At 54.1% G+C, this 26,479-nt stretch overlaps 1 protein-coding gene across 2 annotated transcripts in view; it reads left to right on the forward strand.

Moving 5' to 3' along the window:
- lrp6 (low density lipoprotein receptor-related protein 6) overlaps positions 1-26,479 on the forward strand; it is a 92,433-nt gene that overhangs the window by 48,722 nt on the left and 17,232 nt on the right. For both annotated transcript variants that reach the window (XM_090201441.1, XM_090201442.1), the window contains 9 exons: positions 6,299-6,515; positions 9,978-10,267; positions 10,896-11,122; positions 14,376-14,560; positions 15,416-15,742; positions 21,167-21,369; positions 21,955-22,166; positions 23,132-23,322; positions 23,901-24,110. In XM_090201441.1, the coding sequence (XP_090057567.1) occupies positions 6,299-6,515; positions 9,978-10,267; positions 10,896-11,122; positions 14,376-14,560; positions 15,416-15,742; positions 21,167-21,369; positions 21,955-22,166; positions 23,132-23,322; positions 23,901-24,110 (2,062 nt within the window). The remainder of the gene's footprint in view (positions 1-6,298; positions 6,516-9,977; positions 10,268-10,895; positions 11,123-14,375; positions 14,561-15,415; positions 15,743-21,166; positions 21,370-21,954; positions 22,167-23,131; positions 23,323-23,900; positions 24,111-26,479) is intronic.

Here is a 26,479-nt window from a genome sequence, read left to right on the forward strand (position 1 = left end):
GGATCAGTACCTCAGTCCAGAGCCCAGGCAGCAGTGAGGTCCTCCTATGAGGACTAGTCTACATCATGGCCAGCTGGGTCAGTACCTCAGCCCAGGCAGCAGTGAGGTCCTCCTATGAGGTCTAGTCTACATCATGGCCAGCTGGATCAGTACCTCATCCCAGCGCCCAGGCAGCAGTGAGGTCCTCCTAGGAGGTCTAGTCTACATCATGGCTAGCTGGATCAGCACCTCAGTCCAGAGCCCAAGCAGCAGTGAGGTCCTCCTATGAGGACTAGTCTACATCATGGCCAGCTGGATCCCCCTGTTACCTCATTTAAAGTTGGGGTACCTCAGAAACCCAATCGTAAAATTTCTGCACTTTTCCGGGTGTTGACAGCTGAGCCACCGTGGAAATTAGCCTTCGTGACTGGTGGTGTTGGGTACAGATGTATTGCAGGGAGGGGTCGATGTGAGTCCTACTTCTTTACATTTCCCTCCACGGGGCTCTAACTTCCATATGGAAACAACTAGTCTCAAAGACATCCTTTGTTTTCTACAGTTGGCATCCTCACACAGCATATCTTCATGGTGCAATATGTTCCAACACATCGGCTAGTGTTTGTTGGTTTTAATCTGGGGGGCATTGCTCTGAAGCCAACCCCCCCCCCCCAGGTGGTAGCCTGGGTTCTGGGTCTGCTAGGTTGGTTGGTGGTGGTAGCCTGGGTTCTGGGTCTGCTAGGTTGGTTGGTGGTGGTAGCCTGGGTTCTGGGTCTGCTAGGTTGGTTGGTGGTTGTAGCCTGGGTTCTGGGTCTGCTAGGTTGGTTGGTGGTTGTAGCCTGGGTTCTGGGTCTGCTAGGTTGGTTGGTGGTGGTAGCCTGGGTTCTGGGTCTGCTAGGTTGGTTGGTGGTTGTAGCCTGGGTTCTGGGTCTGCTAGGTTGGTTGGTGGTGGTAGCCTGGGTTCTGGGTCTGCTAGGTTGGTTGGTGGTTGTAGCCTGGGTTCTGGGTCTGCTAGGTTGGTTGGTGGTGGTAGCCTGGGTTCTGGGTGTGCTGGTGGTGGTAGCCTGGGTTCTGGCTCTGTTGGGTTGGTTGGTTGGTGGCGGCAGCCTGGGTTCTGGGTCTGCTAGGTTGGTTGGTGGTGGTAGCCTGGGTTCTGGCTCTGCTCCAGAACGAGGTTTTGATCTAGAACAAGGTTTTTGCGGGCCAGAGCCACATCTGTTTCTGATTTGCTGCCTCCCCTCCAGCTGCGGGTTCCCCTCTTTTAGAATAGCCCCAGAATGTGAAACACACCCCACTGTGGACACACACGTTTGTTTTACTATCCTTGTGTGGACCAATATGATTCCCATTCTAAATCATTAGGCCACCTCACTGAGAAAGGACACTGAGTGTACAACACATCAGGAACACCTTCCTAACATCTGATCCTCCACAGCCTCAATGAGAAAGGGTTCCATAGGGATGCTGGCCCATGTTGAACTCCAATGCTTCCCACCGTTGTGTGAAGTTGGCAGGAAGTGGATCTCTATTCCGACGAGCTCGTTCCATCTCATCCCACAGATGCTCAGTTACATTGAGATCTGGTGACTGGGCAGTAAGCTGAATTCACGGTCCTGTTGGTGGAACCGTTCCCGGGGACAATCCTGGCCTTGTGGCATTATCCTGGCCTTGTGGCATTATCCTGGCCTTGTGGCATTATCCTGGTCTTGTGGCATTATCCTGCTGATAAACGTATTCATTCCACCTGACTTGTACATTTTTTCCAGCCTGAATCCAAAATGGATTAAATCAAATAAAAATCTCGCTCATCTACAAACAATACCCCAATACCCCAATACCACACAAGTATTCACACCCCTGAGTCAATACATGTTAGAATCATATTTCTCAATGATTACAGCTGTGAGTCTTTTGGGGTCTCGAGAAGCTCTTGGCCCTTGTCAATCAGAGAAATGCTCTGTCAGGATGCCTGCTGATGGACCCTTGTCAAACAGAGAAATGCTCTGTCAGGATGCCTGCTGATGGTCCCTTGTCAAACAGAGAAATGCTCTGTCAGGATGCCTGCTGATGGTCCCTTGTCAAACAGAGAAATGCTCTGTCAGGATGCCTGCTGATGGTCCCTTGTCAAACAGAGAAATGCTCTGTCAGGATGCCTGCTGATGGACCCTTGTCAAACAGAGAAATGCTCTGTCAGGATGCCTGCTGATGGGCCCTTGTCGAACAGAGAAATGCTCTGTCAGGATGCCTGCTGATGGGCCCTTGTCGAACAGAGAAATGCTCTGTCAGGATGCCTGCTGATGGGCCCTTGTCGAACAGAGAAATGCTCTGTCAGGATGCCTGCTGATGGGCCCTTGTCGAACAGAGAAATGCTCTGTCAGGATGCCTGCTGATGGACCCTTGTCAAACAGAGAAATGCTCTGTCAGGATGCCTGCTGATGGGCCCTGATGGGCCCTCTCTAAAGTAGGAGGGAGGCCCTGGGGGGGTCTCTTCTGTAGGAGAGAGGCCCGGGGGTTCTCTTCAGTTGGAGAGAGGCCCGGGGGTTCTCTTCTGTATGAGGTAGGCCCGGGGGGGGGTCACTTCAGTAGGAGGCAGGCCCGGGGGGGGGGTCTCTTCAGTAGGAGGGAGGCCCTGAGGGGTCACTTCAGTAGGAGGCAGGGGGGGGCCTCTCTAAAGTAGGAGGGCAGCCCGGGGGGGGGGGTGTCTCTCTTCAGTAGGAGGGAGGGGGGGGGTCTCTTCAGTAGGAGGGAGGCCCGGGGGGGTCTCTTCTGTAGGAGGGAGGCCCCGGGGGGGTCTCTTCTGTAGGAGGGAGGCCCCGGGGGGTCTCTTCTGTAGGAGGGAGGCCCCGGGGGGTCTCTTCTGTAGGAGGGAGGCCCGGGGGGGTCTCTTCTGTAGGAGGGAGGCCCGGGGGGGTCTCTTCTGTAGGAGGGAGGCCCGGGGGGGTCTCTTCTGTAGGAGGGAGGCCCGGGGGGGTCTCTTCTGTAGGAGGGAGGCCCGGGGGGGTCTCTTCTGTAGGAGGGAGGCCCGGGGGGGTCTCTTCTGTAGGAGGTAGGCCCGGGGGGTCTCTTCTGTAGGAGGGAGGCCCGGGGGGCCTCTTCTGTAGGAGGGAGGCCCGGGGGGGTCTCTTCTGTAGGAGGGAAGCCCGGGGGGGTCTCTTCTGTAGGATGGAGGCCCGGGGGGGTCTCTTCTGTAGGATGGAGGCCCGGGGGGGTCTCTTCTGTAGGAGGGAGGCCCGGGGGGGTCTCTTCTGTAGGAGGGAGGCCCGGGGGAGTCTCTTCTGTAGGAGGGAGGCCCGGGGGAGTCTCTTATGTAGGAGGGAGGCCCGGGGGAGTCTCTTCTGTAGGAGGGAGGCCCGGGGGAGTCTCTTCTGTAGGAGGGAGGCCCGGGGGAGTCTCTTCTGTAGGAGGGAGGCCCGAGGGAGTCTCTTCTGTAGGAGGGAGGCCCGGGGGAGTCTCTTCTGTAGGAGGGAGGCCCGGGGGAGTCTCTTCTGTAGGAGGGAGGCCCGGGGGAGTCTCTTCTGTAGGAGGGAGGCCCGGGGGAGTCTCTTCTGTAGGAGGGAGGCCCGGGGGAGTCTCTTCTGTAGGAGGGAGGCCCGGGGGAGTCTCTTCTGTAGGAGGGAGGCCCGGGGGAGTCTCTTCTGTAGGAGGGAGGCCCGGGGGAGTCTCTCCTGTAGGAGGGAGGCCCGGGGGGGGGTCTCTTCTGTAGGAGGGAGGCCCGGGGGGGGGTCTCTTCTGTAGGAGGGAGGCCCGGGGGAGTCTCTTCTGTAGGAGGGAGGCCCGGGGGAGTCTCTTCTGTAGGAGGGAGGCCCGGGGGAGTCTCTTCTGTAGGAGGGAGGCCCGGGGGAGTCTCTTCTGTAGGAGGGAGGCCCGGGGGAGTCTCTTCTGTAGGAGGGAGGCCCGGGGGGAGTCTCTTCTGTAGGAGGGAGGCCCGGGGGGAGTCTCTTCTGTAGGAGGGAGGCCCGGGGGGAGTCTCTTCTGTAGGAGGGAGGCCCGGGGGGAGTCTCTTCTGTAGGAGGGAGGCCCGGGGGGAGTCTCTTCTGTAGGAGGGAGGCCCGGGGGGAGTCTCTTCTGTAGGAGGGAGGCCCGGGGGGAGTCTCTTCTGTAGGAGGGAGGCCCGGGGGGAGTCTCTTCTGTAGGAGGGAGGCCCGGGGGGAGTCTCTTCTGTAGGAGGGAGGCCCGGGGGGAGTCTCTTCTGTAGGAGGGAGGCCCGGGGGGAGTCTCTTCTGTAGGAGGGAGGCCCGGGGGGAGTCTCTTCTGTAGGAGGGAGGCCCGGGGGGAGTCTCTTCTGTAGGAGGGAGGCCCGGGGGGAGTCTCTTCTGTAGGAGGGAGGCCCGGGGGGAGTCTCTTCTGTAGGAGGGAGGCCCGGGGGGAGTCTCTTCTGTAGGAGGGAGGCCCGGGGGGAGTCTCTTCTGTAGGAGGGAGGCCCGGGGGGAGTCTCTTCTGTAGGAGGGAGGCCCGGGGGGAGTCTCTTCTGTAGGAGGGAGGCCCGGGGGGAGTCTCTTCTGTAGGAGGGAGGCCCGGGGGGAGTCTCTTCTGTAGGAGGGAGGCCCGGGGGGAGTCTCTTCTGTAGGAGGGAGGCCCGGGGGGGTCTCTTCTGTAGGAGATAGGCCCGGGGGGGTCTCTTCTGTAGGAGGGAGGCCCGGGGGGGTCTCTTCTGTAGGAGGGAGGCCCGGGGGGAGGGGGTCTCTTCAGTTGGAGGGAGCCCCGGGGGGAGGGGGTCTCTTCAGTTGGAGGGAGCCCCGGGGGGAGGGGGTCTCTTCAGTAGGAGGGAGCCCCGGGGGGAGGGGGTCTCTTCTGTAGGAGGGAGGCCAGGGGGGTGGGGGCTCTCTTCAGTAGGAGGGAGGCCCGGGGTGGGGGGGGGGTTCTCTTCAGTAGGAGGGAGGCCCGGGGGGGGGGGGTTCTCTTCAGTAGGAGGGAGCCCCGAGGGGGGGGGGGGGGGGGGGGGGTCTCTTCAGTAGGAGGGATCCCCGAGGGGGGGGGGGGGGGGGGTCTCTTCAGTAGGAGGGAGCCCCGAGGGGGGGGGTCTCTTCTGTAGGAGGGAAGCCCGGGGGGGGTCTCTTCTGTAGGAGGGAAGCCCGGGGGGGAGTCTCTTCTGTAGGAGGGAAGCCCGGGGGGGAGTCTCTTCTGTAGGAGGGAAGCACGGGGGGAGTCTCTTCAGTAGGAGGGAAGCCCGGGGGGGAGTCTCTTCTGTAGGAGGGAAGCCCGGGGGGGAGTCTCTGCTGTAGGAGGGAAGCCCGGGGGGGGGGGGAGTCTCTTCAGTAGGAGGGAAGCCCGGGGGGGGGGGGAGTCTCTTCAGTAGGAAGGAGGCCCGGGGGGGGGGGGGAGTCTCTTCAGTAGGAAGGAGGCCCGGGGGGGGGGGGGCCTCTTCAGTTGGAGGGAAGCCCGGGGGGGAGTCTCTTCAGTTGGAGGGAAGCCCGGGGGGGAGTCTCTTCAGTAGGAGGGAAGCCCGGGGGGGGGTCTCTTCAGTAGGAGGGAAGCCCGGGGGGGCCTCTTCTGTAGGAGGGAAGCCCGGGGGGGGGGGGGTCTCTTCTGTAGGAGGGAAGCCCGGGGGGGGGGGGGTCTCTTCTGTAGGAGGGAAGCCCGGGGGGGGGGTCTCTTCTGTAGGAGGGAAGCCCGGGGGGGGGGGTCTCTTCTGTAGGAGGGAAGCCCAGGGGGGTCTCTTCTGTAGGAGGTAGGCCCGGGGGGGGGGTCTCTTCTGTAGGAGGGAGGCCCGGGGGGGGGGGTCTCTTCTGTAGGAGGGAGGCCCGGGGGAGTCTCTTCTGTAGGAGGGAGGCCCGGGGGAGTCTCTTCTGTAGGAGGGAGGCCCGGGGGAGTCTCTTCTGTAGGAGGGAGGCCCGGGGGAGTCTCTTCTGTAGGAGGGAGGCCCGGGGGAGTCTCTTCTGTAGGAGGGAGGCCCGGGGGAGTCTCTTCTGTAGGAGGGAGGCCCGGGGGAGTCTCTTCTGTAGGAGGGAGGCCCGGGGGAGTCTCTTCTGTAGGAGGGAGGCCCGGGGGAGTCTCTTCCGTAGGAGGGAGGCCCGGGGGAGTCTCTTCTGTAGGAGGGAGGCCCGGGGGAGTCTCTTCAGTAGGAGGGAGGCCCGGGGGAGTCTCTTCAGTAGGAGGGAAGCCCGGGGGGGAGTCTCTTCAGTAGAAGGGAGGCCCCGGGGGTCACTTCAGTAGGAGGGAGGCCCGGGGGGGGGGTCACTTCAGTAGGAGGGAGGCCCGGGGGGGGGTCACTTCAGTAGGAGGGAGGCCCGGGCGGGTCTCTGAGCTCCTACCTGAACTTATTGGTTTGGTCTTCAAGCTGTTCACTGGTTTATCCTCTGATTCTCTGTCTCCTCTCCCCCAGGTGATGTGTATGGACGGTTCAGGCAGGAGGATCCTGGTAGAAGATAAGCTACCTCACATCTTTGGCTTCACTCTGCTGGGGGACTATGTGTACTGGACAGACTGGCAGAGACGCAGCATTGAGAGGGTTCACAAACACACCACGGAGAGAGAGTTCATCATAGACCAGCTACCAGACCTGATGGGGCTCAAAGCTACATATGTACACCAGACCTTCGGTAGGTAGCACAGCCTGAACCCTGACCCCTGACATCACCGGGCTCAAAGCTACATATGTACACCAGACCTTCGGTAGGTAGCACAGCCTGAACCTGACCCCTGACCTCACGGGGCTCAAAGCTACATATGTACACCAGACCTTCGGTAGGTTACACAGCCTGAACCTGACCCCTGACCTCACGGGGCTCAAAGCTACATATGTACACCAGACCTTCGGTAGGTTACACAGCCTGAACCTGACCCCTGACCCCACGGGGCTCAAAGCTACATATGTACACCAGACCTTCGGTAGGTTACACAGCCTGAACCTGACCCCTGACCCCACGGGGCTCAAAGCTACATATGTACACCAGACCTTCGGTAGGTTACACAGCCTGAACCTGACCCCTGACCCCACGGGGCTCAAAGCTACATATGTACACCAGACCTTCGGTAGGTAGCACAGCCTGAACCTGACCCCTGACCCCACGGGGCTCAAAGCTACATATGTACACCAGACCTTCGGTAGGTTACACAGCCTGAACCTGACCCCTGACCTCACAGGGCTCAAAGCTACATATGTACACCAGACCTTCGGTAGGTTACACAGCCTGAACCTGACCCCTGACCCCACGGGGCTCAAAGCTACATATGTACACCAGACCTTCGGTAGGTTACACAGCCTGAACCTGACCCCTGACCTCACGGGGCTCAAAGCTACATATGTACACCAGACCTTCGGTAGGTTACACAGCCTGAACCTGACCCCTGACCCCACGGGGCTCAAAGCTACATATGTACACCAGACCTTCGGTAGGTTACACAGCCTGAACCCTGACCCCTGACCCCACGGGGCTCAAAGCTACATATGTACACCAGACCTTCGGTAGGTTACACAGCCTGAACCTGACCCCTGACCCCACGGGGCTCAAAGCTACATATGTACACCAGACCTTCGGTAGGTTACACAGCCTGAACCTGACCCCTGACCCCACGGGGCTCAAAGCTACATATGTACACCAGACCTTCGGTAGGTTACACAGCCTGAACCTGACCCCTGACCTCACAGGGCTCAAAGCTACATATGTACACCAGACCTTCGGTAGGTTACACAGCCTGAACCTGACCCCTGACCTCACAGGGCTCAAAGCTACATATGTACACCAGACCTTCGGTAGGTTACACAGCCTGAACCTGATCCCTGACCCCACGGGGCTCAAAGCTACATATGTACACCAGACCTTCGGTAGGTAACACAGCCTGACCCCCTGACATCACGGTGCTCAGTGCTACCTAAACTCCACTCTGTGTATTTGGACAGGGAAGCCACAGTTTCAGTCTCTGTTCTCCACTCTGTGTATTTGGACAGGGAAGCCACAGTTTCAGTCTCTGTTCTCCACTCTGTGTATTTGGACAGGGAAGCCACAGTTTTAGTCTCTGTTCTCCACTCTGTGTATCTGGACAGGGAAGCCACAGTTTTAGTCTCTGTTCTCCACTCTGTGTATTTGGACAGGGAAGCCACAGTTTTAGTCTCTGTTCTCCACTCTGTGTATTTGGACAGGAAAGCCACAGTTTCAGTCTCTGTTCTCCACTCTGTGTATTTGGACAGGAAAGCCACAGTTTCAGTCTCTGTTCTCCACTCTGTGTATTTGGACAGGGAAGCCACAGTTTCAGTCTCTGTTCTCCACTCTGTGTATTTGGACAGGGAAGCCACAGTTTCAGGCTCTGTTCTCCACTCTGTGTATTTGGACAGGGAAGCCACAGTTTCAGTCTCTGTTCTCCACTCTGTGTATTTGGACAGGGAAGCCACAATTTCAGTCTCTGTTCTCCACTCTTAGTATTTGGACAGGGAAGCCACAGTTTCAGTCTCTGTTCTCCACTCTGTGTATTTGGGCAGGGAAGCCACAGTTTCAGTCTCTGTTCTCCACTCTGTGTATTTGGGCAGGGAAGCCACAGTTTCAGTCTCTGTTCTCCACTCTGTGTATTTGGACAGGGAAGCCACAGTTTCAGTCTCTGTTCTCCACTCTGTGTATTTGGACAGGGAAGCCACAGTTTCAGTCTCTGTTCTCCACTCTGTGTATTTGGACAGGGAAGCCACAGTTTCAGTCTCTGTTCTCCACTCTGTGTATTTGGGCAGGGAAGCCACAGTTTCAGTCTCTGTTCTCCACTCTGTGTATTTGGACAGGGAAGCCACAGTTTCAGTCTCTGTTCTCCACTCTGTGTATTTGGACAGGGAAGCCACAGTTTTAGTCTCTGTTCTCCACTCTGTGTATTTGGACAGGGAAGCCACAGTTTCAGTCTCTGTTCTCCACTCTGTGTATTTGGACAGGGAAGCCACAGTTTTAGTCTCTGTTCTCCACTCTGTGTATTTGGACAGGAAAGCCACAGTTTTAGTCTCTGTTCTCCACTCTGTGTATTTGGACAGGAAAGCCACAGTTTTAGTCTCTGTTCTCCACTCTGTGTATCTGGACAGGGAAGACCCAGTTTCAGTCTCTGTTCTCCACTCTGTGTATTTGGACAGGGAAGCCACAGTTTCAGTCTCTGTGCTTCAGCATTCTGTTTCATACCTTTTTATTGTTTGGAAATGAAGGCACTATGTCCACACACATGTGAAGACGTCATAGGTATTAAGACAGATTCATCCATAGTGTTTATTAGTAGTTAAACGTCAGATTTCTGGTCCCATATTCATAGCAGACTGATTCCATCCAGCTTGTGACTCTACAAACTTAATGGATGCATTTTGGTAGTTAGTTTTGGTCGGTGGTAGACTGTCGGTGGTAGACTTAACTAAACAGGAACATTTCATCAGTTCACCTCAGCTAATGCTTCAGACTGTCGGTGGTAGACTTAACTAAACAGGAATATTTCATCAGTTCACCTCAGCTAATGTTTCAGACGGTACATTCAGACTGTCGGTGGTAGACTTAACTAAACAGGAACATTTCATCAGTTCACCTCAGCTAATGTTTCAGACGGTACATTGACTGTCGGTGGTAGACTTAACTAAACAGGAATATTTCATCAGTTCACCTCAGCTAATGCTTCAGACTGTCGGTGGTAGACTTAACTAAACAGGAACATTTCATCAGTTCACCTCAGCTAATGCTTCAGACGGTACATTCAGACTGTCGGTGGTAGACTTAACTAAACAGGAATATTTCATCAGTTCACCTCAGCTAATGTTTCAGACTGTCGGTGGTAGACTTAACTAAACAGGAATATTTCATCAGTTCACCTCAGCTAATGCTTCAGACGGTACATTCAGACTGTCGGATTCTCCTGCTCATCTCTTCTGCCCCTGAGATGGTGATTAACACAGACAGAGAATAAACTTTTTATCCTCCCCTCTCCTTCTACTGCCTCCCCCTCTTCTCCTCTCTCCCCCTCTCCTCCCCCTCTTCTCCTACTCTCTCCCCCTCTTCTCCTCCTACTGCCTCCCCCTCTTCTCCTCTCTCTCTTCCTACTACCTCCTCTCCCAGGTACCAACCTGTGTGCGGAGGCTAATGGTGGGTGTAGCCACCTATGCCTGTATAAGCCGGTGGGCGTCCAGTGTGCCTGTCCCATTGGTCTAGAGCTGATAGCTGACCTGTCCACCTGCATCGTACCAGAAGCCTTCCTCCTCTTCTCCCGACACACAGACATCAGACGCATCTCCTTGGAAACAAACAACAACAACGTGGCCATCCCGCTGACCGGGGTTAAAGAGGCGTCTGCACTGGACTTTGACATCACCGACAACCGTATCTACTGGACAGATATCACATTGAAGGTAAGGAGGGAGGTGTCTCTCTCTGGCTCGGAGCCATCAGTTTGACGAAGCAGGCTGATAAAGCCCAGATTACCTTCAGCCCAATAGTAACCCCTCTCTCTCTCTTTCTCTCTCTTCTCCTCTCCCCCTATCTCCTCTCTCCTCTCCCTATCTCCTCTCTCCTCTCCCTATCTCCTCTCTCCTCTCCCTATCTCCTCTCTCCTCTCCCTATCTCCTCTCTCCTCTCCCTCTCTCCTCTCCCTCTCTCCTCTCCTCTCCCTCTCTCCTCCTCTCCCGCTCTCCCTCTCTGCTCTCCCTCTGCTCTCCCTCTCTCCTCTCCCTCTCTCCTCTCCCTCTCTCCTCTCCCTCTCTCCTCTCCCTCTCTCCTCTCCCTCTCTCCTCTCCCTCTCTCTCCTCTCTCCTCTCTCCTCTCCCTCTCTCCTCTCCCTCTCCCACTCTCCCACTCTCCCTCTCTCCTCTCCCTCTCCCACTCTCCCTCTCTCCTCTCCCTCTCTCCTCTCCCTCTCTCCTCTCCCTCTCTCCTCTCCCTCTCTCCTCTCCCTCTCTCCTCTCCCTCTCTCCTCTCCCTCTCTCCTCTCCCTCTCTCTCGCTCTCCCTCGCTCTCCCTCTCTCTCCTCTCCCTCTCCAGACAATCAGTCGTGCGTTTATGAACGGCAGCGCTCTAGAACACGTGGTGGAGTTTGGCCTGGACTACCCAGAAGGCATGGCGGTGGACTGGTTGGGGAAGAATCTGTACTGGGCCGACACGGGGACCAATCGTATCGAGGTGGCCAAGCTGGATGGACAGCACAGACAGGTCCTAGTCTGGAAGGATCTGGACAGCCCTCGAGCCCTGGCACTGGACCCTGCTGAGGGGTAGGTACTGACTCACCCTGCTGAGGGGTAGGTACTGACTCACCCTGCTGAGGGGTAGGTACTGACTCACCCTGCTGAGGGGTAGGTACTGACTCACCCTGCTGAGGGGTAGGTACTGACTCACCCTGCTGAGGGGTAGGTACTGACTCACCCTGCTGAGGGGTAGGTACTGACTCACCCTGCTGAGGGGTAGGTACTGACTCACCCTGCTGAGGGGTAGGTACTGACTCACCCTGCTGAGGGGTAGGTGCTGACTCACCCTGCTGAGGGGTAGGTACTGACTCACCCTGCTGAGGGGTAGGTACTGACTCACCCTGCTGAGGGGTAGGTACTGACTCACCCTGCTGAGGGGTAGGTGCTGACTCACCCTGCTGAGGGGTAGGTGCTGACTCACCCTGCTGAGGGGTAGGTGCTGACTCACCCTGCTGAGGGGTAGGTGCTGACTCAGCCTGCTGAGGGGTAGGTGCTGACTCACCCTGCTGAGGGGTAGGTACTGACTCACCCTGCTGAGGGGTAGGTGCTGACTCACCCTGCTGAGGGGTAGGTGCTGACTCACCCTGCTGAGCGGTAGGCGCTGACTCGCCCTGCTGAGCGGTAGGCGCTGACTCGCCCTGCTGAGGGGTAGGCGCTGACTCGCCCTGCTGAGGGGTAGGCGCTGACTCGCCCTGCTGAGGGGTAGGCGCTGACTCGCCCTGCTGAGGGGTAGGCGCTGACTCACCCTGCTGAGGGGTAGGTACTGACTCACCCTGCTGAGGGGTAGGTACTGACTCACCCTGCTGAGGGGTAGGTACTGACTCACCCTGCTGAGGGGTAGGTACTGACTCACCCTGCTGAGGGGTAGGTGCTGACTCACCCTGCTGAGGGGTAGGTGCTGACTCACCCTGCTGAGGGGTAGGTGCTGACTCACCCTGCTGAGGGGTAGGTGCTGACTCACCCTGCTGAGGGGTAGGTGCTGACTCACCCTGCTGAGGGGTAGGTGCTGACTCACCCTGCTGAGGGGTAGGTACTGACTCACCCTGCTGAGGGGTAGGTGCTGACTCACCCTGCTGAGGGGTAGGTGCTGACTCACCCTGCTGAGGGGTAGGTGCTGACTCACCCTGCTGAGGGGTAGGTGCTGACTCACCCTGCTGAGGGGTAGGTGCTGACTCGCCCTGCTGAGCGGTAGGCGCTGACTCGCCCTGCTGAGGGGTAGGCGCTGACTCGCCCTGCTGAGGGGTAGGCGCTGACTCGCCCTGCTGAGGGGTAGGCGCTGACTTGCCCTGCTTCAGACTGACAGCTAGCTAGCAAGCTAATGTAATGGGAATATGAAGACTGGTTCAGGCTTACAGCTAGCTAGCAAGCTAATGTAATGACTGTTCAGGCTAACAGCAAGTTAATGTAATGACTGGTTCAGGCTAACAGCTAGCTAGCAAGCTATTGTAATGACTGGTTCAGGCTAACAGCTAGCTAATGTAATGACTGGTTCAGGCTAACAGCTAGCTAATGTAATGACTGGGTCAGGCTAACAGCTAGCTAATGTAATGACTGGTTCAGGCTAACAGCTAGCTAATGTAATGACTGGGTCAGGCTAACAGCTAGCTAATGTAATGACTGGGTCAGGCTAACAGCTAGCTAGTGTAATGACTGGGTCAGGCTAACAGCTAGCTAGTGTAATGACTGGGTCAGGCTAACAGCTAGCTAATGTAATGACTGGGTCAGGCTAACAGCTAGCTAGTGTAATGACTGGGTCAGGCTAACAGCTAGCTAGTGTAATGACTGGGTCAGGCTAACAGCTAGCTAATGTAATGACTGGGTCAGGCTAACAGCTAGCTAATGTAATGACTGGGTCAGGCTAACAGCTAGCTAGTGTAATGACTGGGTCAGGCTAACAGCTAGCTAATGTAATGACTGGGTCAGGCTAACAGCTAGCTAGTGTAATGACTGGGTCAGGCTAACAGAAAGCTAATGTAATGACTGGGTCAGGCTAACAGCTAGCTAGTGTAATGACTGGTTCAGGCTAACAGCTAGCTAATGTAATGACTGGGTCAGGCTAACAGCTAGCTAGTGTAATGACTGGGTCAGGCTAACAGCTAGCTAATGTAATGACTGGGTCAGGCTAACAGCTAGCTAATGTAATGACTGGGTCAGGCTAACAGCTAGCTAGTGTAATGACTGGGTCAGGCTAACAGCTAGCTAATGTAATGACTGGGTCAGGCTAACAGAAAGCTAATGTAATGACTGGGTCAGGCTAACAGCTAGCTAGTGTAATGACTGGGTCAGGCTAACAGCTAGCTAGTGATGGACACGTTTCTGTGTACATAATGAAAGGACTAAGACCTCTGCAAAACGTTAAAAACAGATTTCTTGATGAATGTTTACTTAATCTGACCACGTTTTAGAGTGAAGAAAATGCGACCTATATAGTTGCTAGGTAACGCGCTAAAGATTCACGGGAAGAATCCTATGCCAAGGGGGACCAAGTGGGCATAGGATGCCCACTCGATTGAGGCTTCCAACCGGGGCAGTAGAGCTGGATAACGGTGTTCTGTCTGAGATTGTCTAATCTGGGTTTTAGCTCTCTGACTGGATAACGGTGTTCTGTCTGAGATTCAGTCTAATCTGGGTTTTAGCCCTCTGACTGGATAACGGTGTTCTGTCTGAGATTCAGTCTAATCTGGGTTTTAGCTCTCTGACTGGATAACGGTGTTCTGTCTGAGAATCAGTCTAATCTGGGTTTTAGCCCTCTGACTGGATAACGGTGTTCTGTCTGAGAATCAGTCTAATCTGTGTTTTAGCTCTCTGACTGGATAACGGTCTTCTGTCTGAGAATCAGTCTAATCTGGGTTTTAGCCCTCTGACTGGATAACGGTGTTCTGTCTGAGATTCAGTCTAATCTGGGTTTTAGCTCTCTGACTGGATAACGGTGTTCTGTCTGAGAATCAGTCTAATCTGGGTTTTAGCTCTCTGACTGGATAACGGTGTTCTGTCTGAGATTGTCTAATCTGGGTTTTAGCCCTCTGACTGGATAACGGTGGTCTGTCTGAGATTCAGTCTAATCTGGGTTTTAGCCCTCTGACTGGATAACGGTGTTCTGTCTGAGAATCAGTCTAATCTGGGTTTTAGCCCTCTGACTGGATAACGGTGTTCTGTCTGAGATTCAGTCTAATCTGGGTTTTAGCCCTCTGACTGGATAATGGTGTTCTGTCTGAGAATCAGTCTAATCTGGGTTTTAGCTCTCTGTTCTAATGTATCTAACAGTAATGTATTTTTCTAGGTTTATGTACTGGACAGAGTGGGGTGGGAAGCCCAAGATTGACCGCTCAGCGATGGACGGGACGGGTCGGATCACTCTGGTGCCCAATGTGGGCCGAGCCAACGGGCTGACCATCGACTATGCCGAGAGGCGACTGTACTGGACTGACCTGGACACGACACTCATAGAGTCCTCCAACATGCTGGGTGAGTTATCACAGACAGACAGACAGACAGACACAGGTCTAACTGTTCCCTCTCTCTCCTCTCCTCCTCCTGTCTCCTCCAGATCAAACTATTCCCTCTCTCTCCTCTCCTCCTGTCTCCTCCAGGTCTAACTCTTCCCTCTCTCTCCTCTCCTCCTCCTGTCTCCCCCAGGTCTAACTGTTCCCTCTCTCTCCTCTCCTCCTCCTGTCTCCCCCAGGTCTAACTGTTCCCTCTCCTCTCCTCCTCCTGTCTCCTCCAGGTCTAACGGTTCCCTCTCCTCTCCTCCTCCTGTCTCCTCCAGGTCTAACTGTTCCCTCTCTCTCCTCTCCTCCTCCTGTCTCCCCCAGGTCTAACTGTTCCCTCTCTCTCCTCTCCTCCTCCTGTCTCCCCCAGGTCTAACTGTTCCCTCTCCTCTCCTCCTCCTGTCTCCCCCAGGTCTAACTGTTCCCTCTCCTCTCCTCCTCCTGTCTCCCCCAAGTCTAACTGTTCCCTCTCTCTCCTCTCCTCCTCCTGTCTCCTCCAGGTCTAACTGTTCCCTATCCTCCTCCTGTCTCCCCCAGGTCTAACTGTTCCCTCTCTCTCCTCCTCCTCCTGTCTCCCCCAGGTCTAACTGTTCCCTCCTCTCTCTCCTCTCCTCCTGTCTCCCCCAGGTCTAACTGTTCCCTCCTCTCTCTCCTCTCCTCCTGTCTCCTCCAGGTCTAACTGTTCCCTCTCCTCTCCTCCTCCTGTCTCCTCCAGGTCTAACTGTTCCCTCCTCGCTCTCCTCTCCTCCTGTCTCCTCCAGGTCTAACTGTTCCCTCTCCTCTCCTCCTCCTGTCTCCTCTAGGTCTAACTCTTCCTCCTCTGCTCCCCCAGGTCTGGAGCGTGAGGTTATAGCCGACGACCTCCCCCACCCCTTCGGTCTGACCCAGTACCAGGACTACATCTATTGGACGGACTGGTCTCAGCGCAGCATCGAACGGGCCAATAAGACATCGGGCCAGAACCGTACGGTCATCCAGGGTCACCTAGACTACGTGATGGACATCTTGGTCTTCCACTCGTCACGCCAGGGGGGATGGAACGCCTGCGCCTCCACCAATGGGCAATGCTCACACCTCTGTCTGGCTGTACCAATCAGCAGCTTCGTCTGCGGATGCCCCGCCCACTTCTCCCTCAACAATGACAACAAGACCTGCAGTGGTGAGAGACGCACACACACACACACGGTACTAGGTCTGTAACTGGGCTGTAGCTCCCACAGCATAGCCAAGAAAAACAGCGACAGGCCATTATTCCTCCTCCACCAAACTTTACAGTTGGCACTATGAATTGGGGCAGGTAGTGTTCCCCTGGCATCCTCCTAACCCAGATTAGTCCGTCAGACTGTCAGATGGTGAAGCGTGATTCATCACTCCAGACAAAGTGTTTCCACTGCCCAGAGCTTTACACCACTTCAGCCGACGCTTGGCATTGTCCATGTTGATCTGAGGCTTGTGTGCGGCTGCTCGGCCACGGAAACCCATTTCATGAAGCTCCCGATGAACAGTTTTTGTGCTGATGTTTCTTCCAGAGGCAGTTTGGAACTCGGTGGTGAGCGTTGCAACCGAGGCAGTTTGGAACTCGGTGGTGAGTGTTGCAACAGGGGCAGTTTGGAACTCGGTGGTGAGCGTTGCAACCGAGGCAGTTTGGAACTCGGTGGTGAGCGTTGCAACCGAGGCAGTTTGGAACTCGGTGGTGAGCGTTGCAACAGGGGCAGTTTGGAACTCGGTGGTGAGCGTTGCAACAGGGGCAGTTTGGAACTCGGTGGTGAGCGTTGCAACAGGGGCAGTTTGGAACTCGGTGGTGAGCGTTGCAACAGGGGCAGTTTGGAACTCGGTGGTGAGCGTTGCAACAGGGGCAGTTTGGAACTCGGTGGTGAGCGTTGTAACAGGGGCAGTTTGGAACTCGGTGGTGAGCGTTGCAACAGGGGCAGTTTGGAACTCGGTGGTGAGTGTTGCAACAGGGGCAGTTTGGAACTCGGTGGTGAGCGTTGCAACCGAGGCAGTTTGGAACTCGGTGGTGAGCGTTGCAACCGAGGCAGTTTGGAACTCGGTGGTGAGCGTTGCAACAGGGGCAGTTTGGAACTCGGTGGTGAGCGTTGCAACCGAGGCAGTTTGGAACTCGGTGGTGAGCGTTGCAACCGAGGCAGTTTGGAACTCGGTGGTGAGTGTTGCAACAGGGGCAGTTTGGAACTCGGTGGTGAGCGTTGCAACAGGGGCAGTTTGGAACTCGGTAGTGAGCGTTGCAACAGGGGCAGTTTGGAACTCGGTGGTGAGTGTTGCAACAGGGGCAGTTTGGAACTCGGTGGTGAGCGTTGCAACCGAGGCAGTTTGGAACTCGGTGGTGAGCGTTGCAACAGGGGCAGTTTGGAACTCGGTGGTGAGCGTTGCAACAGGGGCAGTTTGGAACTCGGTGGTGAGCGTTGTAACAGGGGCAGTTTGGAACTCGGTGGTGAGCGTTGCAACAGGGGCAGTTTGGAACTCGGTGGTGAGGGTTGCAACAGGGGCAGTTTGGAACTCGGTAGTGAGCGTTGCAACAGGGGCAGTTTGGAACTCGGTGGTGAGGGTTGCAACAGGGGCAGTTTGGAACTCGGTGGTGAGCGTTGCAACCGAGGCAGTTTGGAACTCGGTGGTGAGCGTTGCAACAGGGGCAGTTTGGAACTCGGTGGTGAGCGTTGCAACAGGGGCAGTTTGGAACTCGGTGGTGAGCGTTGTAACAGGGGCAGTTTGGAACTCGGTGGTGAGCGTTGCAACAGGGGCAGTTTGGAACTCGGTGGTGAGTGTTGCAACAGGGGCAGTTTGGAACTCGGTGGTGAGCGTTGCAACCGAGGCAGTTTGGAACTCGGTGGTGAGCGTTGCAACCGAGGCAGTTTGGAACTCGGTGGTGAGCGTTGCAACAGGGGCAGTTTGGAACTCGGTAGTGAGCGTTGCAACCGAGGCAGTTTGGAACTCGGTGGTGAGCGTTGCAACCGAGGCAGTTTGGAACTCGGTGGTGAGTGTTGCAACAGGGGCAGTTTGGAACTCGGTGGTGAGCGTTGCAACAGGGGCAGTTTGGAACTCGGTAGTGAGCGTTGCAACAGGGGCAGTTTGGAACTCGGTGGTGAGGGTTGCAACAGGGGCAGTTTGGAACTCGGTAGTGAGCGTTGCAACAGGGGCAGTTTGGAACTCGGTGGTGAGGGTTGCAACAGGGGCAGTTTGGAACTCGGTGGTGAGCGTTGCAACCGAGGCAGTTTGGAACTCGGTGGTGAGCGTTGCAACAGGGGCAGTTTGGAACTCGGTGGTGAGCGTTGCAACAGGGGCAGTTTGGAACTCGGTGGTGAGTGTTGCAACAGGGGCAGTTTGGAACTCGGTGGTGAGCGTTGCAACAGGGGCAGTTTGGAACTCGGTGGTGAGGGTTGCAACAGGGGCAGTTTGGAACTCGGTGGTGAGCGTTGCAACAGGGGCAGTTTGGAACTCGGTGGTGAGCGTTGCAACAGGGGCAGTTTGGAACTCGGTGGTGAGTGTTGCAACAGGGGCAGTTTGGAACTCGGTGGTGAGTGTTGCAACAGGGGCAGTTTGGAACTCTGTGGTTAGTGTTGCAACAGGGGCAGTTTGGAACTCGGTGGTGAGCGTTGCAACAGGGGCAGTTTGGAACTCGGTGGTGAGCGTTGCAACCGAGGCAGTTTGGAACTCGGTGGTGAGCGTTGCAACAGGGGCAGTTTGGAACTCGGTGGTGAGCGTTGCAACCGAGGCAGTTTGGAACTCGGTGGTGAGCGTTGCAACCGAGGCAGTTTGGAACTCGGTGGTGAGCGTTGCAACAGGGGCAGTTTGGAACTCGGTGGTGAGCGTTGCAACAGGGGCAGTTTGGAACTCGGTGGTGAGCGTTGCAACCGAGGCAGTTTGGAACTCGGTGGTGAGCGTTGCAACAGGGGCAGTTTGGAACTCGGTGGTGAGCGTTGCAACAGGGGCAGTTTGGAACTCGGTGGTGAGCGTTGCAACCGAGGCAGTTTGGAACTCGGTGGTGAGCGTTGCAACAGGGGCAGTTTGGAACTCTGTGGTGAGTGTTGCAACAGGGGCAGTTTGGAACTCGGTGGTGAGCGTTGCAACCGAGGCAGTTTGGAACTCGGTGGTGAGTGTTGCAACCGAGGCAGTTTGGAACTCGGTGGTGAGCGTTGCAACAGGGGCAGTTTGGAACTCGGTGGTGAGCGTTGCAACCGAGGCAGTTTGGAACTCGGTGGTGAGCGTTGCAACAGGGGAGGTTTGGAACTCGGTGGTGAGCGTTGCAACCGAGGCAGTTTGGAACTCGGTGGTGAGCGTTGCAACCGAGGCAGTTTGGAACTCGGTGGTGAGCGTTGCAACCGAGGCAGTTTGGAACTCTGTGGTGAGTGTTGCAACAGGGGCAGTTTGGAACTCGGTGGTGAGCGTTGCAACAGGGGCAGTTTGGAACTCGGTGGTGAGCGTTGCAACCGAGGCAGTTTGGAACTCGGTGGTGAGCGTTGCAACAGGGGCAGTTTGGAACTCGGTGGTGAGCGTTGCAACCAGGGCAGTTTGGAACTCGGTGGTGAGCGTTGCAACAGGGGCAGTTTGGAACTCGGTGGTGAGCGTTGCAACAGAGGCAGTTTGGAACTCGGTGGTGAGCGTTGCAACCGAGGCAGTTTGGAACTCGGTGGTGAGCGTTGCAACCGAGGCAGTTTGGAACTCGGTGGTGAGCGTTGCAACAGGGGCAGTTTGGAACTCGGTGGTGAGCGTTGCAACCGGGGCAGTTTGGAACTCGGTGGTGAGCGTTGCAACAGGGGCAGTTTGGAACTCGGTGGTGAGTGTTGCAACAGGGGCAGTTTGGAACTCGGTGGTGAGCGTTGCAACAGAGGCAGTTTGGAACTCGGTGGTGAGCGTTGCAACCGAGGCAGTTTGGAACTCGGTGGTGAGCGTTGCAACCGGGGCAGTTTGGAACTCGGTGGTGAGCGTTGCAACAGGGGCAGTTTGGAACTCGGTGGTGAGCGTTGCAACCGAGGCAGTTTGGAACTCGGTGGTGAGCGTTGCAACAGGGGCAGTTTGGAACTCGGTGGTGAGCGTTGCAACAGGGGCAGTTTGGAACTCGGTGGTGAGCGTTGCAACAGGGGCAGTTTGGAACTCGGTGGTGAGCGTTGCAACAGGGGCAGTTTGGAACTCGGTGGTGAGCGTTGCAACAGGGGCAGTTTGGAACTCGGTGGTGAGCGTTGCAACCGAGGCAGTTTGGAACTCGGTGGTGAGCGTTGCAACAGGGGCAGTTTGGAACTCGGTGGTGAGCGTTGCAACCAGGGCAGTTTGGAACTCGGTGGTGAGCGTTGCAACAGGGGCAGTTTGGAACTCGGTGGTGAGCGTTGCAACAGAGGCAGTTTGGAACTCGGTGGTGAGCGTTGCAACCGAGGCAGTTTGGAACTCGGTGGTGAGCGTTGCAACCGAGGCAGTTTGGAACTCGGTGGTGAGCGTTGCAACAGGGGCAGTTTGGAACTCGGTGGTGAGCGTTGCAACCGGGGCAGTTTGGAACTCGGTGGTGAGCGTTGCAACAGGGGCAGTTTGGAACTCGGTGGTGAGTGTTGCAACAGGGGCAGTTTGGAACTCGGTGGTGAGCGTTGCAACAGAGGCAGTTTGGAACTCGGTGGTGAGCGTTGCAACCGAGGCAGTTTGGAACTCGGTGGTGAGCGTTGCAACCGGGGCAGTTTGGAACTCGGTGGTGAGCGTTGCAACAGGGGCAGTTTGGAACTCGGTGGTGAGCGTTGCAACCGAGGCAGTTTGGAACTCGGTGGTGAGCGTTGCAACAGGGGCAGTTTGGAACTCGGTGGTGAGCGTTGCAACAGGGGCAGTTTGGAACTCGGTGGTGAGCGTTGCAACAGGGGCAGTTTGGAACTCGGTGGTGAGTGTTGCAACCGAGAACGGAGTGTTTTTACTTGCTGCACTCAGCGGTTTCTGTGAGCTTGTGTGGTCTACCACTTCCCGGCTGAACCGTTGTTGCTCCTAGACGTTTTCCACTTCACAATAACAGTAGTTGACAGTTGACCAGGGGCAGCTCTAGCAGAGCAGACATTTGACAAACTGACTTGTTGGAAATATGACATCCTATATGAAAGTCACTGAGCTCTTCAGTAGGGGTCATTCTACTGACAATGTTTGTCTATTGAGATTGTATGGCTGTATGCTCAATTTTATACACCTGTCAGCAAAGCTGTGGCTGAAACAGCCGAATCCACTAATTTGAAGGGGTGTTGACATACAGCTGGTCATATACTGTAGATGCCCCCACAGCTATGCTGACCAGGGGAGAGATGCCCCCACAGCTATGCTGACCAGGGGAGAGAGAACCCACTGAGCCACCCACTGTGATCATTATTCAGACATCACATGCTTGATTCTCTCTCTGTCTGTCTCGGTCTCTTTCCCTCTTCATATCTCTCCTCTCTCTGTCTCTCTCTCTCTCCATTAATTTCTCATCCAAAGTAATTGTTGTAATGGTCTCTTCCCCCTCTCCTCCTCCAGCCCCTACATCGTTCCTCTGTCTCTCTCTCTCTCTCCATTCATTTCTCATCCAAAGTAATTGTTGTAATGGTCTCTTCCCCCTCTCCTCCTCCAGCCCCTACGTCGTTCCTCTTGTTCAGTCAGAAGTCAGCCATTAACCGGATGGTGATGGATGAGCATCAGTCTCCTGACATCATCCTTCCCATCCACAGTCTGAGGAATGTCAGGGCTATAGACTACGACCCCCTGGATAAACAACTGTACTGGATCGACTCCAAACAGAACGCAATCCGCAGAGCGCAGGAGAACGGGAACATGGTAGGTCCACTGATCCAGACCCTGCCTCCATAAACCACATCGGGGCGTAGATCACTGTGTTACGGGTTTACCAGGTCAACACCATTTGACTGACGGCCTGTTCCTCCTATCCGATCAGAGTATGATTTGACTGACGGCCTGTTCCTCCTATCATAGTATGATTTGACTGACGGCCTGTTCCTCCTATCCTATCATAGTATGATTTGACTGACGGCCTGTTCCTCCTATCCTATCATAGTATGATTTGACTGACGGCCTTTTCCTCCTATCCTATCAGAGTATGATTTGACTGACGGCCTGTTCCTCCTATCCTATCAGAGTATGATTTGACTGACGGCCTGTTCCTCCTATCAGAGTATGATTTGACTGACTGCCTGTTCCTCCTATCCTATCAGAGTATGATTTGACTGACGGCCTGTTCCTCCTATCAGAGTATGATTTGACTGACTGCCTGTTCCTCCTATCCTATCAGAGTATGATTTGACTGACGGCCTGTTCCTCCTATCCTATCAGAGTATGATTTGACTGACGGCCTGTTCCTCCTATCAGAGTATGATTTGACTGACGGCCTGTTCCTCCTATCAGAGTATGACGGTGGTGTGGAGCCAAGTGGGTGGTCCTAACCTGGGCCTCCAGCCGTTTGACCTGAGCATCGACATCTACAGCCGCTTCATCTACTGGACCAGCGAGGTCACTAATGTCATTAACGTGACGAGGACAGACGGCAGCCGGGTGGGAGTGGTGCTGAGAGGAGAACACGACAGACCCAGAGCCATCGTGGTCAACCCAGAGCGAGGGTTAGTAGTTGAAGAAACGCTCTGTGATGTCTCTCTTCCTCTGTTTTGTGGGGTCACAGACAGACTCCTGTCCCAGAGGGGGCCCTCGTCGTGTTTTACTTGGCCTGTACTACGGGGCTAAATGATTCACCCAGAAGAAATGTGAAAAGTATAATAACTGTTTGGTAGAAATGAAACAGTTTGGAGAATATGGCACAAATGATTAGACCAAAGACGAGGACGCAACGGTTCACGAGACTGAATCCAAACATCACATTGTTGATTTGATGGCCATTTTACATTTACTGTACCCTTCACCTTGTGTTGATAACGACATACTGGAAAATGTGGGGTAGGACTGTTCCTGGGAAAATGTGGGGTAGGACTGTTCCTGGGGAAATGTGGGGGTAGGACTGTTCCTGGGGAAATGTGGGGGTAGGACTGTTCCTGGGAAAATGTGGGGTAGGACCGTTCCTGGGAAAATGTGGGGTAGGACCGTTCCTGGGAAAATGTGGGGTAGGACCGTTCCTGGGAAAATGTGGGGTAGGACTGTTCCTGGGAAAATGTGGGGTAGGACTGTTCCTGGAAAATTGTGGGGTAGGACCGTTCCTGGGAAAATGTGGGGTAGGACCCTTCCTGGGAAAATCTTGGGTAGGACCGTTCCTGGGAAATTGTGGGGTAGGACTGTTCCTGGGAAAATGTGGGGTAAGACTGTTCCTGGGAAAATGTGGGGTAGGACCTTTCCTGGGGAAATGTGGGTTAGGACCGTTCCTGGGGAAATGTGGGGTAGGACTGTTCCTGGGGAAATGTTGGGGTAGGACTGTTCCTGGGGAAATGTTGGGGTAGGACTGTTCCTGGGGAAATGTGGGGTAGGACTGTTCCTGGGGAAATGTGGGGGAGGTGCACCATAAGACAAATACTGTTATGTACCTCTCCAGATGTCCACAGCCGTCAGGTCTGTTAATATAGTCTCCCTCTCTCTCCAGGTACATGTACTTTACCAACCTGCAGGAGCGCAGTCCTAAGATAGAACGAGCAGCGCTCGACGGGACAGAGAGAGAGGTGTTGTTCTTCAGTGGCCTGGGGAAGCCCGTTGCCCTGGCCATAGACAATGAGGTCGGCAAGCTGTTCTGGGTCGACTCAGACCTCCGACGCATCGAGAGCAGTGACCTATCAGGTGCCTACCAACCTCATGTCAGCCAATCACTGATCTGCCTGGCCGAGGTCATAGCCAATCACTGATCTGCCTGGCCGAGGTCATAGCCAATCACTGATCTGCCTGGCCGAGGTCATAGCCAATCACTGATCTGCCTGGCCGAGGTCATAGCCAATCACTGATCTGCCTGGCCGAGGTCATAGCCAATCACTGATCTGCCTGGCCGAGGTCATAGCCAATCACTGATCTGCCTGGCCGAGGTCATAGCCAATCACTGATCTGCCTGGCCGAGGTCATAGCCAATCACTGATCTGCCTGGCCGAGGTCATAGCCAATCACTGATCTGCCTGGCCGAGGTCATAGCCAATCACTGTTCTGCCTGGCCGAGGTCATAGCCAATCACTGATCTGCCTGGCCGAGGTCATAGCCAATCACTGATCTGCCTGGCCGAGGTCATAGCCAATCACTGATCTGCCTGGCCGAGGTCATAGCCAATCACTGATCTGCCTGGCCGAGGTCATAGCCAATCACTGCTCCGTTCCTTCACTTCCTGACCCTTTTTACCTTCTTCCTTGTTTTGCCTCTCCCCCCTCCTCCAGGAGCCAATCGGATTGTGATTGAGGACTCCAACATCCTCCAGCCGGTTGGTCTGACGGTGTTTGGTAACCACCTGTACTGGATCGACCGTCAGCAGCAGATGATCGAACGCATCGACAAGACGACCAGGGAGGGAAGGACCAAGATCCAGGCTCGCATTGCCTCTCTCAGCGACATTCACGCTGTCTACGACCTCGACATGAGCGAGTACAGTAAGTATTCTGACCTCTGACCCCTGACCCCTCTACTCAGCAGCTAGACATGAGAGTACAGATAGTATTCTGACCCCTCTACTTAGCAGCTAGACATGAGAGTACAGATAGTATTCTGACCTCTAACCCCTGACCCCTCTACTCAGCAACTAGACATGAGAGTACAGATAGTATCCTGACCCCTGACCCCTCTACTTAGCAGCTAGACATGAGTACAGTAAGTATTCTAACCCCTGACCTCTCTACTCAGCAGCTAGACATGAGTACAGATAGTATTCTGACCTCTGACCCCTCTACTCAGCAGCTAGACATGAGAGTACAGATCGTATTCTGACCTCTAACCCCTGACCCCTCTACTCAGCAGCTAGACATGAGTACAGATAGTATTCTGACCCCTGACCCCTCTACTCAGCAGCTAGACATGAGTACAGATAGTATTCTGACCTCTGACCCCTCTACTCAGCAGCTAGACATGAGTACAGTACCTTGACCTAGAATAATAACCTTGTCTGAATTGTCCAAATATAAATGAGGTGATATAGAAGGGTATTGTTCTGTGGTCCATGAAGACCTGCTCATAGAAGTCCTGGTTTCCCCGTGGCCATGAAACTAAGGAGTGTTTTAACGATGCATCACGTGTCTGTTGGTATAGCATGGTGCTGGCGAAGCCATAGGTTGGGAGCTCCGTTCCCACCAGGGGAATCAGTACCATTAAAAAGTATGAAAATATATGCACTCATTACTGTACGTCGTTTTGGATCAGAGCGTTTGCAAAATGACCAAAATGTAATCTTTCTTTACAACGCCCGACGATGTAACATGCGTTTCCCAAAACGCCACGCAGAAAGTGCTGTCGTTGGAGGAAATGTCAATACTGTTGGGGTCAAACGAAAGGGAGTGTCGCTCTCAGATCAGCATTCTACATTGTCATTATTCCACAATACTGATGATGGATCAGCTCCTAGAGATATTACCATCTATGGCTTCAATACTGATGGATCAGAGATATTACCATCTATGGCTTCAATACTGATGGATCAGACATATTACCATCTATGGCTTCAATACTGATGGATCAGACATATTACCATCTATGGCTTCAATACTGATGGATCAGACATATTACCATCTATGGCTTCAATACTGATGGATCAGAGATATTACCATCTATGGCTTCAATACTGATGGATCAGAGATATTACCATCTATGGCTTCAATACTGATGGATCAGACATATTACCATCTATGGCTTCAATACTGATGGATCAGACATATTACCATCTATGGCTTCAATACTGATGGATCAGAGATATTACCATCTATGGCTACAATACTCATGGATCAGATATATTACCATCTATGGCTACAATACTGATGGATCAGAGATATTACCATCTGGCTACAATACTGATGATGGATCAGAGATATTACTATCTATGGCTACAATACTGATGATGGATCAGAGATATTACCATTTATGGCTACAATACTGATGGATCAGAGATATTACCATCTATGGCTACAATACTGATGATGGATCAGAGATATTACCATCTATGGCTACAATACTGATGATGGATCAGAGATATTACCATTTATGGCTACAATACTGATGGATCAGAGATATTACCATCTATGGCTACAATACTGATGATGGATCAGAGATATTACCATCTATGGCTACAATACTGATGATGGATCAGAGATATTACCATCTATGGCTACAATACTGATGATGGATCAGAGATATTACCATTTATGGCTACAATACTGATGATGGATCAGATATATTACCATCTATGGCTACAATACTGATGGATCAGAGATATTATCATCTATGGCTACAATACTGATGATGGATCAGATATATTACCATCTATGGCTACAATACTGATGGATCAGAGATATTATCATCTATGGCTACAATACTGATGATGGATCAGATATATTACCATCTATGGCTACAATACTGATGGATCAGAGATATTATCATCTATGGCTACAATACTGATGATGGATCAGAGATATTACCATCTATGGCTACAATACTGATGATGGATCAGAGATATTACCATCTATGGCTACAATACTGATGATGGATCAGAGATATTACCATCTATGGCTACAATACTGATGGATCAGAGATATTACCATCTATGGCTTCACACAATTGAGGCGGATTATTCTAATTTTTACCCTCTAATAATGCATTAAATCACTGATTTGGCACATCATTCATCACGTTAGGCTACACATCATGAAATATATTGACCAATCACAGACAGCAGCCGACAAGTAGAAAAATAGAACTGAATTGAACATGACATTAATTTAAATATGATTTAAATATTCATTTAAATATGATTTAA

The sequence above is a fragment of the Oncorhynchus mykiss genome, chromosome 15 (assembly GCF_057628025.1).
Source record: "Oncorhynchus mykiss isolate SJ-2025 chromosome 15, ASM5762802v1, whole genome shotgun sequence".
NCBI classification, from domain to species: domain Eukaryota; kingdom Metazoa; phylum Chordata; class Actinopteri; order Salmoniformes; family Salmonidae; genus Oncorhynchus; species Oncorhynchus mykiss.